General features: G+C 44.9%; 1 protein-coding gene across 1 annotated transcript in view; it reads right to left on the reverse strand.

The window, feature by feature from the left end:
* LOC126259616 (kalirin) overlaps positions 1-12,416 on the reverse strand; it is a 1,784,965-nt gene that overhangs the window by 899,489 nt on the left and 873,060 nt on the right. The window contains exon 15 of the mRNA XM_049956530.1: positions 5,285-5,454. Within this exon, the coding sequence (XP_049812487.1) occupies positions 5,285-5,454 (170 nt within the window). The remainder of the gene's footprint in view (positions 1-5,284; positions 5,455-12,416) is intronic.

Below are 12,416 nucleotides of genomic sequence, written 5' to 3' on the forward strand. Positions count from 1 at the left end.
TAATTGGCGGTGCAATGCGAGTGGAAGGTTTTAGAACTACGAGCGATTTGGCATTTCAGTTGGAACGATAATAGTAGCCAAAGGCAATTTTTTTTTTTTTTTGAAATTTCACAACAGATAGCTATTGCTTGCATTGTTGCTCTGTAATATCTATTATATGTTATCTCTTTCTTCACACCGATATAGCTGCTCCCACCTAACCTCGATGGATATGCATTTGGACAGTGCATCAGAATACCTGGACACCCTGAGTTTATACATTATATGGTTCCGCCACAACGACGTGGAGCTTTATTTGGAAGACTCCCAATTACGTTTCCCTGAGTATCTGCTTGTCACTAACGTATGGATGGTACTGGCCGATAGCGATCCTGATAGAGCGGTAGTAAATTTGTTCGACGACTTTTGTTACGTCTTCTTGGCAACGACAAAAACGCTAGAGCAGTGGCACGTAATCAGAGTGTTCGGCTCACCTTCTTTACCAGCGACTACTTGCTCGTACAATTTCGTATAGGTCCTTATTGTTACCTATTAATCTTCAAACGATGTTACTGGTTGGAGAAGCCCGTGCTTTGATTGGCTATAGTTACGTATATAACTTGCAGGTATTGCAAAAAAAAAAAAAAGAAATGCCATAGCGAACGATCACTATTTGAGAAACAAAGTTGTTGCCGAGAGCATGTTGACTTTCAGCTGTGCAGAGAGAGCAGTACGCAACAGTAACGAAAGTTAATGATTTTCATAATAAACCGTTGAATCATTTACGTTTGATCAAGTACGGCGAAAAGAAATTATTCGATTCACTAGCTAACTTGTCATTCAGAATTTTTTCTCCCGGTTTTCCGTTTCTATCATGTATAGTAACTATAACAGATCCATAAATACATTAATTTCCTCGTGGATTGCTCTCCACTATTTGCAACATAATAGTATAACAAGAACTTAAAGCATAACTGTAATAACTTAATAGAAATAATGCAATATATTAAAATAGAACGCCTCGGACTGCATCCAAACTCTTTGGGAAGCAAAACTGTTCCAGTATCTTTGTTCCAAGTTGTTATTTTATGTAAAGAAACAGCGTGAGAGATTGTGTGTGTGTGTGTGTGTGTGTGTGTGTGTGTGTGTGTGTGTGTTTCTACGCAATGTAGGAGGCACAATTCTTGTAAGTCGACAAAACAATTCAAGCTTTATGTTTTACAACTGCAGTAAAATCAAGAACAGACGAGCGTGGGATAAGAGAGAAGCAGAACAACACACACGCAAACATAACATAAAATACTAACGTAAACAGAACACGATAAAGTCGTGCAGTGTTTCTTTATTGAAATTATTTCAGGATTTCGCAGAACAACGATTGTACGTGAATGAAACTAAGTTATGAAAATTACTGTTAAATAACTCGACTGACGAGGAGAACTACTTGAGCTGACCAATCAGATGTATAGACAAGCTCAGATAGAAATATTTCCAGTACTCCAGGGGAGATTTCATCCTAGTGAGGCTCTTGAGTACGAGACTGCAGAGTAGGCACCTCACTGGCGGACTTGAGCGGAGAGACTTGGATGCTAGCCTCTACGAGACGCGCTTGTGAGCGTCACTGCCGCTAAGGGGGAAGCTCCGCTCCAGCCCGGACAGCGGGCGCAGCCAAAGCCGCAACCACTACATTCCCATCAGCGCTCCGTCACGCAGCGGACTTAAGCCCTCCCGTCACGATGCGCCCACCTGTTCACTTCGTGCCTTAGCACCAATTACTAAGAAACTCTGGTAACGATCCCGAACAGACTTATTATGGGCATATTACAGCTTCTTCGTTTTAATCGTAAGGACGTGTAGGATTACTCGTAAGTACCTCTACGGTTTCGGAACAAGACTGCGCTTAACCTACAAGACACCCACAAAAATGACATACATCAGTGGATAGAGCATCTGTCTTGGTTTATATTCTAATACCTGCCGTGCTGCAGTTGCACTAGGAGGGAGGCGTGTCACAGCATGTGCACGAGTTATCCGCTCCGTACTCTCGCGTCGAATACGAGCACCTTTACATAGGTTACCAAATGAACTGATTTACAATGCGTGCTGCTGTTGCCCCTTCCCGGCAGTTCGTTCACCGACTTCAATGAACTGCACGCACGCATTGACGTTTTTCGCGTATGGAAATACCAAAAACACATCGCATTATACGGTGTAGGAAAACTGTTGCCCTGCAAAACAGCCCCCCCATCGTCCATGAAGGGATAAATACAAGCGCTATATGGTTTTAAAGGGAATCTTACTCCATTCTTCCTGCAAAATAGTGGCAAGTTCAGGTAACAATGCTGGAGGTAGATAGCGATCACGCACCCTTCCCTCCAAAGTAGACCATAAAGGCTCAATAATATTCCGATCTCGAGACTGTGGTGGCCAGGGAAGACGCGACGATTCATGCTCGTGCTCACAAAACCCGTCCTCGCCGAAGCGAGCTGTGTGAACAGGTGTCCTGACGCCTTGGAACGCAGTATCACCATTGCAGAATGAAAATGGTATCATGGTATGGACCTGATCAGCCAAAATGGTCACATAATCCTTGACAGTAATGCGACCTTGCAGAGTAACCATGGTGCGCACGGAATACCACGATATGGCTGCCCAAATCACCACCGAACTCCGCCATGTTTCTCTATTCGGGCGTAACTTGGCCAGAAGCTGGAAACAGTGTGAAATGAGATTCATCCGACCGAATGGCTTTCTTCCATCGCTCGATAGCGCAGGTGTTATGGCTTCGCCACCCCGTTTCCTTATTAGGGACGTTTGCATCACTGACAAGTGCTTTTCGGGTTGCAGCTCGCTCTGCAACTCGCTCCTTCTGGAGCTTTCTTCCTGTTGTTCTCGTGCTGACAGGGTTCATGAGCGCGACATTATGGTCTCCACAGATTTTTGTCACTGTAGTCGTCTTATTTTTCCTCACAATACTCGTCAATGACCTTTCGTCACGGTAACTCCATAAACACTTTCATCTACGTAGTGACTTGCAGCATGATTTTTTCCCTATTTTCGCCGGCCGGGGTTTAGGTTAGGTTAGGTTAGGTTAGGTTAGGTTAGGTTAGGTTAGGTTGGCCGAGCGGTTCGAGGCGCTACAGACTGGAACCGCGCGACCGCTACGGTCGCAGGTTCGAATCCTGCCTCGGGCGTGGAAGTGTGTGTGATGTCCTTAGGTTAGTTAGGTTTAAGTAGTTCTAAGTTCTAGGGGACTGATGGCCTCAGAAGTGAAGTCCCATAGTGCTCAGAGCCATCTGAACCATTTTTTCCCTATTTTCCTAGTCGCAGTCTAGATCTTCCATACGTTGTCTCTTGAAACACCAAACACTTCGGCTCCCTTGCTTATGGAAGCACTCACCATAAGAGTACTGAAAATTCGCTCACGTCTGAATTCTCTTGGGTCCGACATAGTGCACTCTCAACTACACAGAATACCGTTGTGATGACGACTACACTTGTAGCGTACTGAGGACATTTCATGGATGCCACTCGTGGTCAAATATAACGTGGCATGCAGCAGGCTTTGCTAGAATCTGCATTTATGTTCAAGCATGCATTTCTCGCGGCGTTTTAATATTTTTTGTCCCGCCCCTGTATAAATTCAGTTAAAGCTTGGAAAAATTTTCTGTCAGCTGATACGTGTGTCTGTGTAGTTTCTCTGGATTCACTTAAGAATAACCCATTATAAATGTTAATTGTTTTGTAATAGAGAGATATGTAACACTTACCCAAGTTAACAGCAAGGGTCCATATACTAGGAGTGGCGTTCAACAAGCAATGCAACAATTCTTTTTCTGAAAGTACGGTGGTTTTATTCAGGATTCTAAAACGTGATGTCGCATTACTTCCCACTTTTCTAGCTACAAAATCCTATTTCTCTAAATAGCCTCCATTCAATGCGACGGCCATTCGCCAACTTACTGAGAGGTACCGCTTGCCGCGGAGTGCATTCTCCATTAAGCCAAGCAGATGGACAGATGGAAGTCGGAAGGTCCGAGACCCGGGTTGTAGGGTGGATGAGATGGAACAGTCCAATGAAGTTTGGGGAGCTCCTCCCGGCTGCGCAGAGTTGTGTGAGAACCTTGCGTTGTCATGGAGAAAGAGAAGTCCGTCTGCATTTTTGTGCAACGTACACACTGAACTCGTTTCCTCAGTTCCCTGAGGGTAGCACATTGCACACTTATCGTTGCACCATGAGGGAGGACATCAAACAGAATAGCCCCATTAGAGTACCAGAGGACAGTCACCACGACTTTACCGGCTGAGGGCCTGCTTTGAACTTTTTCTTCGAAGGAGAGGTAGTGTGACACCACTCCACGGATTGCCGATTTGTTTCGTTGCCTATGACGACGTTCGACAAACAATTGTTCCGATTAGTCTCGTAACACGAAAGCAGCTCCGCACAGACGGTCCTTCATTGCTCTTTATGGTCTTCTATCACGTGGTGAGGAACCCAGCAAGCACACAACCTTGAGTAACCCAACTGCTGGACGGATGTCTCAGTACTACCAACAGAAGCATCCAGTTGAGCTGCGAGTGTTTCACTGCGATCTGTCGGTTAGCTCGAATGAGAGTGCCCGCACGTTCCAACATTGCAAGAGTCACAACTGTGAGCGGCCGGCTGGAACACGGAAGATCGAACAGGTGTTTGCACAACCTTGTCCAACCATTAATCGTGCTTTTGTTCCCTGCTAAGCCCCCACAGATATTCCACAAGCGTGTATGAATACACTGGACGCTCTGGATTTCCGCCAAAGGAAACTCACTGGCAGCTTTCAGTTTGGTACGTTCCTCTGTTATATGCGCCACTTTGAAGACTACGTATAGCGCCGCCACCTATCGAAACTTCATGAACTTATAGGGACTGAAGTGGGAATACTGCGCAATGTTCCACAACGAACTCTGTATTTTTTTTTTCAAGTGAAACTGACCATGAAAAAAATTTGCTGAAACTTCGTGGCAGATTAAAACTGTGTGCCGGACCGAGACTCGAACCCGGGACCTTGGTAGAGCACTTGCCCGCGAAAGGCAAAGGTCCCGAGTTCGAGTCTCGGTGCGGCACACAGTTTTAATCTGCCAGGAAGTTTCATATCAGCGCACACTCCGCTGCAGAGTGAAAATCTCTTTCCAAAAAATCTGTTGTTGCATTTCTTACTGAACGCCCCTCGTGTTATGTTTCAAATGCCGCACTCGAGTGCAATTAAACTGTATTTAAAATAAACGAGGATTGCACGACTAGAGTGGCAGGCAGAGGCAGACTCACCTGAGCTCCTGCAGCAGGGTCTCGCCCTGCGCGATGGTGGAGGCGCACGCGTCCAGCGAGGAGGCGCGCTGGTCGCGGCACTGCTCTAGCAGCCGCTCCGCCGCCTCCAGCGTGTCCGCCGCCTCATCCGCCACCAGCTCCCCGCGAAGCTCGTCCGCCCACCCGGACAGCTGCACACAACACCCCCACGTCACTTCACCTTCTGCTTTCTCTGACACACTTCCGTCTGTCAAACCATTTACGTTACGTTACAGTTCTTCCACAGTGACATCTCTGTCACCTGCAACATTTTTTAATAATGTTCCACGAAAAAAATAACTGATATTAAGAGTGTCAAACAAAAAAGTGGCACAGAAGTGTTTAGTATTTCACGATAACCTTATGTTAACAGCAAATAGATCATTAGCAAACATTCCGACACGAATTACAGAAAAAAAAATGTTCAAATGTGTGTAAAACCTTGTGGGACTTAACTGCTAAGACCATCAGTCCCTAAGCTTACACACTACTTAACCCAAATTATCCTAAGGACAAACACACACACACACACACACACACACACACACACACACACACACACCCATGCCCGAGGGAGGACTCGAACCTCCGCCGAGACCAGCCGCACAGTCCATGACCGTAGCGTCCCATGAATTAGAGTGTCGGTAAAAGAAGTCCCCATAAACTTTAACAAATGGAAACGCTGATTAGCTGTACAAGTGGGAATAGTCATATTATCAGAAAAATGAAAAAGAAGACCTGTAGGTTTATAAGCTTTCTCTTGTGCATGAATTAAAGCTTTCACATCGTACTATTCGGTTCGATTCTACGATGGTTTCTGTATGAAGTGATATGCGGCCAGTTGGATTTTTAGTTTTCCTTTTCTTTATATTTCTTCAGATCGTGCATATTTCTGCCTGTCCGGAAATGTAAACTCTCATACCACATGCCATTATGCATCAAATATCCCTATCAGTGCGCTGAGCAGCAGATGCATAATGTGCCCAATTTTAGGATTAGTTTTATTTTGACTACTCTGTACATCAAAAGACCTTGGGAAATTCCCCGGTCACAGCAGTAAAGTAGCAGGTTAAGATTCTAACGTGTTCAATGTACGTTAGCAACAATTAATCGTTTAACGTATGCGAATCTGTAGCATTCTCCACATAGTCTGCATCATCGAGATCAGCGGCGCCCGAGATTCACTGTGGGACACTGTCGCCTGAAACATGGTATCTGCACTCCATAACGTAATTTTTCTTACTCAGAGTCAAGTTTAGAATCCTGCCTCGGGCATGGATGTATGTAATGTCCTTAGGTTAGTTAAGTTTAAGTAGTTCTAACTTCAAGGGAACTGATGACCTCAGAAGTTAAGTCCCATAGTGCTCAGAGCCATTTTGAACCAATTTCTGAAAGGGAAATGGAACGAATGCTCTAACAAGTCCTATAGGGTAAATACTTCAGTTTTCCTCAACACAACGTATGGATACTAATTTTTTAAATATACGCGAAAGACAGTATCCTCTGAACTATACTCTTGGAGAACACTGCTACACATTTTTCGGGCGCACAAATTACGACGAAGGCGTTCCAGGCCAACTCGAAACCATAAATAACGCTGTAGAGGATGTCACACATAATAGCAAGAGCAGCAATGAAAATGGTTATCCGCAACGCTGCGGTATCCTATGGTTGAGCATCAGTTCAAATGGCGCATGACTGCCTTCATTTGATGCTAATTACGTATTTCGACGGCCCGTTTCACGTAATGTGTGTAACGTGTCTCATATGACAGCAATGCTGAATTTTATATACGATATGACGTCTCCCTTATTCCAGAAGAGACTGATTTGTGGATTTCTTTGAGGCACATTACCAGACTGTCGTCAATGTTAGAAGCAGGAGTTCGATTATTTTTTCATCGGTGTATGATGTTAATCCCTCGTTCGAGATCCACTCCGCTCTCACAAGACGTGTTTTGACCTCCTGTAGTCCCGGCGGAGGTTCGAGTCGTCCCTCGGGAATGGATGTGTGTGTTTGTCCTTAGGATAATTTAGGTTAAGTACTGTGTAAGCTTAGGGACTGATGACCTTACATCTACATCTACATCTACATTCATACTCCGCAAGCCACCCAACGGTGTGTGGCGGAGGGCACTTTACGTGCCACTGTCATTACCTCCCTTTCCTGTTCCAGTCGCGTATGGTTCGCGGGAAGAACGACTGTCTGAAAGCCTCCGTGCGCGCTCTAATCTCTCTAATTTTACATTCGTGATCTCCTCGGGAGGTATAAGTAGGGGGAAGCAATATACTCGATACCTCATCCAGAAACGCACCCTCTCGAAACCTGGCGAGCAAGCTACACCGCGATGCAGAGCGCCTCTCTTGCAGAGTCTGCCACTTGAGTTTATTAAACATCTCCGTAACGCTATCACGGTTATCAAATAACCCTGTGACGAAACGCGCCGCTCTTCTTTGGATCTTCTCTATCTCCTCCGTCAACCCGATCTGGTACGGATCCCACACTGATGAGCAATACTCAAGTATAGGTCGAACGAGTGTTTTGTAAGCCACCTCCTTTGTTGATGGACTACATTTTCTAAGCACTCTCCCAATGAATCTCAACCTGGTACCCGCCTTACCAACAATTAATTTTATATGATCATTCCACTTCAAATCGTTCCGTACGCATACTCCCAGATATTTTACAGAAGTAACTGCTACCAGTGTTTGTTCCGCTATCATATAATCATACAATAAAGGATCCTTCTTTCTATGAATTCGCAATACATTACATTTGTCCATGTTAAGGGACAGTTACCACTCCCTGCACCAAGTGCCTATCCGCTGCAGATCTTCCTGCATTTCGCTACAATTTTCTAATGCTGCAACTTCTCTGTATACTACAGCATCATCCGCGAAAAGCCGCATGGAACTTCCGACACTATCTACTAGGTCATTTATATATATTGTGAAAAGCAATGGTCCCATAACACTTCCCTGTGGCACGCCAGAGGTTACCTTAACGTCTGTAGACGTCTCTCCATTGATAACAACATGCTGTGTTCTGTTTGCTAAAAAATCTTCAATCCAGCCACACAGCTGGTCTGATATTCCGTAGGCTCTTACTTTGTTTATCAGGCGACAGTGCGGAACTGTATCGAACGCCTTCCGGAAGTCAAGAGAAATAGCATCTACCTGGGAGCCTGTATCTAATATTTTCTGGGTCTCATGAACAAATAACGCGAGTTGGGTCTCACACGATCGCTGTTTCCGGAATCCATGTTGATTCCTACATAGTAGATTCTGGGTTTCCAAACACGACATGATACTCGAGCAAAAAACATGTTCTAAAATTCTACAACAGATCGACGTCAGAGATATAGGTCTATAGTTTCGCGCATCTGCTCGACGACCCTTCTTGAAGACTGGGACTACCTGTGCTCTTTTCCAATCATTTGGAACCCTCCGTTCCTCTAGAGACTTGCGGTACACGGCTGTTAACTCCCATAAGATTTCACACACATTTGAACAATTTTTTTTTTACCTCCTGTCCAAATAGCAGTAGATTTGTAGAATAATGGAGGAAGTTGAAGTATCACAAGGTGATACCTGTCCCAGTGGTTATTGACAATAGTAAAAACTGTGGATTAAGCAAAAATGTCACACAGAGAACCCAAACTTCAGACATAAAAATCTGAGAACACTCAGAGACGTTGCATTACGAGATCCGCTACGAAAAGAATCCTTTCGGGAAGATCTAAACAATGTCGACATTAATGAAAAAATCTGGACAAAGGGGAAGAAGTGGAAAACGCTTTTCAAAATGGAGGACAGACACAGAGATACAATCGTATTGTAGACCAACAAGTAGAAGCAGCATCGCAAGAACTTTAAAAAATGGAAGAATTATGAAGACCACACACGTATTTATGCTTACATCCTGAAAGAGAGAAGGCGTTGACAAATATGAAATAAGTCTCATTTGGAGGATGACATATGACTGTTGGAACAGCGGCTAGGCACAACAAAAGAAGTACAGATTTTTTTATTGTTATTAATAATGGAATGCTGGCTGGAGTTAAGAGAATAGGGACAGATAGCAGGCGCTATGCACCGAAACTGGAGCTCACTGCTGCCGCTGGCGAGGACAATGGCACATCCATCGCGGCGACGGCGCTGGCGGCGCAGCTGTTGTGACAAGGCGCGGACAATGGGCGGTGCATACAGCGCGCACGCCGCCACAAAGCCAGGCCCTCGTCCGCGAGAGCCGGCGCGGACAGGTGGTGCCTCGTACCCCAACACAAAACACCTGCGCCTCTCTCCCCTACAACAACATTTTGTATACAGCCTACACGTGTGCTTTACAGCATCTATAACGCAGATCTTGAGGGCTCCCTGTCATTTAGGTTAACCAACCTGTCGGATTCGTTTACAAGCCAAAGAGAGCAGGCGTGGATCCATAAAGGTGTGGATGCGGTAGCAGGGTGAAGCCATGTCCGCTTCTCCTCCACCCCCTTCCCATCTCCCAATCAGAGTGAATTTTGGCCTACATTAATTTCCAGATTTCTCAGCTAACGTTCGGAGAATAGGGTACCACGAAAAATAAAGAGTCTAGAAAACGGCAAAAAAAAAAAAAATCTACAAGACAGAATATCCAATCACAGGCTGACCATACCTGTTAGTAACAACAAATTAGATAAGGTACGTGAATCCACAGATGGTTCAAATGGCTCTGAGCACTATGGGACTTAACATCTATTGCCATCAGTCCCCTAGAACTTAGAACTACTTAAACCTAACTAACCTAAGGACATCACACAACATCCAGTCATCACGAGGCAGAGTCTACAGATGAAACTGGCAAACAACAACAAGAAGGCATTCAGTCCATAAGAAAAAACAGTGTAAAGTCTGACTTTGAGAACGTAAGTGGAAACGACAAAGAAACAGCATTCTCCATTTACACGCTCATGTACCCACAGACTGCAGACTTGCGTTGACAATCTTAGTGCTAAGTGAATTACTGAAAATGGCGAATGCACGCTTCGGATTTGTACTCTACAAATTATGAAGTTGTGATAGTTTACTGCTACTACAGTTTTCATATCAGCTGCATGCCAGTGGTACTTTCGACAAATGCTTTTTAATTACGTATTTCTCTGAAATGATGCATTAACCGCTGGTGTGAACATATTATTATTATAATCTTAGGCTTCTGTGGTTCGTGGGGAGGGGAATGAACAGTACCAACATCTGACTCCCCCCCCCCCCCCCGCCCCCCCCCCCACCCAAAGAACAGAAACGTGGACCCGAGCCTGGAAATTGTTTTCGTAAGGTGCTATACTGAATAAGTCCTTATGTGTGAACATGGTCTTCAGTTCGCTTTCTGGGCTATAACGCCGGCCGGTGTGGCGGAGCGGTTCTACGCGCTTCAGTCTGGAACCGCGCGACTGCTGTCGTCGCAGGTTCGAATACTGCCTGGGGCATGAATGTGTGTGATGTCCTTAGGTTAGTTAGGTTTAAGTAGTTCTAAGTTCTAGGGGACTGATGACCACAGAAGTTAAGTCCCATAGTGCTCAGAGCCATTTGAACCATCTTCAGTGCGACAAAAAAAATTACCTTTTTTTTGTTTCCTCCATGGGTTAGGCTTTGCTTCGAGGTACTTCTCTGGCCGTTGTGTTTTCGTTCTCAATAGTGGCGTGAGATCACTTCAACTAGATGCATCGATGATATCTCAGAATTTCACAAGCCTATTGTTTTTTTTTTCCCAATATCCACGTCCTGATGTGTAAGTGCTTGCCACGGATGACGTCCGTGTCGACGAGATCCTGAATTCTTAATTCATTTCCTTTTTTGAACAGCGAACTTCAGCATCAAAACATCACTGTCACTGCTGCACTCGTGAGGACACTATAATGTTTCGTAATTAAACGGCTAATTCGGGGGTCGGAAATACGACTGTTCGTGATGCTGTGTTTTGACGATTTTTTGTTTTTTAGCTCATTTTGTAACTGCGTTTGGTGCTAATGACAGTATTGCCGTGCTTCCCCGACAGAAACATCGCCAGTAACAAGTAAAACATCAAAAACTTTTACAACTGAAATGCGAACACTTCAACGCGACAATCGGCTGCGAGAATAAACAAACTATAATCTAGACCGCCGCGGAGACAGGAGTGGGGAAACAGGGAAGCAAAACCCACCTCCCAATCGCGGGGCTGGCAGGCTACACTCGTGACTTGTACTTCCGTGAAGTCAGGACAGACATATGCTCATAGGGATCACCATAACTTCGGCTTTTCTAACAGTCTTCCTCGAACCTTATGACAGGCCAAATCGGTTGTTTCACTCATTTCAAATTACGAAAAGAAACAACGATCAACGCTCAAAACAAAGCAAAGCTAAGTACAACGGGCTGGTGTTGCCGTAAGCGGGAGAAACCAGGCACCATATTTACCGGTGTCTTACACAGCGATAGTTCAAAACACTCCTCATCTAAAATTGCCACGCTGAAGTGTCTGCATAATATTACTATTGCAACTGAACGCAGGCTCGGTGGCCGGGACTACGCTGACATCTTCTGGACCATTTATGGAGCTATGTTATGAAACTGCATATTGAAGACAGATTCATAATTCAGTACGACAATTGCTCTCTGCGTACGTCAGTGAGCATCTGGGGGTGCAGAAGATACGTGCCACGTGAAACAACATCAGGCTACAAGCATCAGGGTGATTTTAGAATGCGTCCGTATCTGTCTGGTGTATACATACAGCCAGGACCGAGAAAGCCAAGGGTGCACAAACTCTTTTAGGAGGTGAATAGTCCACTGTGGTGTTCAAACAAAGTTTCTGATTGATAACTGCTCCAGTATCGAACTAAGCTTCCACTATAAGACTGGGACGAACCACACTTAATCAACGGACGTAATGATTAACATCAATCCACATCCGTAACGGAAGTTGAATTTTGTAATACGTGTATTCGGTGCACAAACATGTTTCATGTGTTATAGGTCTTTCTCTCTAATTTTGGCGAGTACTATCTATCTCCTTTACAGCATGGGACACTTTAGTTAAACCCCGGCATAGCTCAGCAAAATGAACTGAAGACCTGGACAGGGTCGTGATTACG

This window comes from Schistocerca nitens, chromosome 5 (assembly GCF_023898315.1).
Source record: "Schistocerca nitens isolate TAMUIC-IGC-003100 chromosome 5, iqSchNite1.1, whole genome shotgun sequence".
NCBI classification, from domain to species: Eukaryota; Metazoa; Arthropoda; class Insecta; order Orthoptera; family Acrididae; genus Schistocerca; species Schistocerca nitens.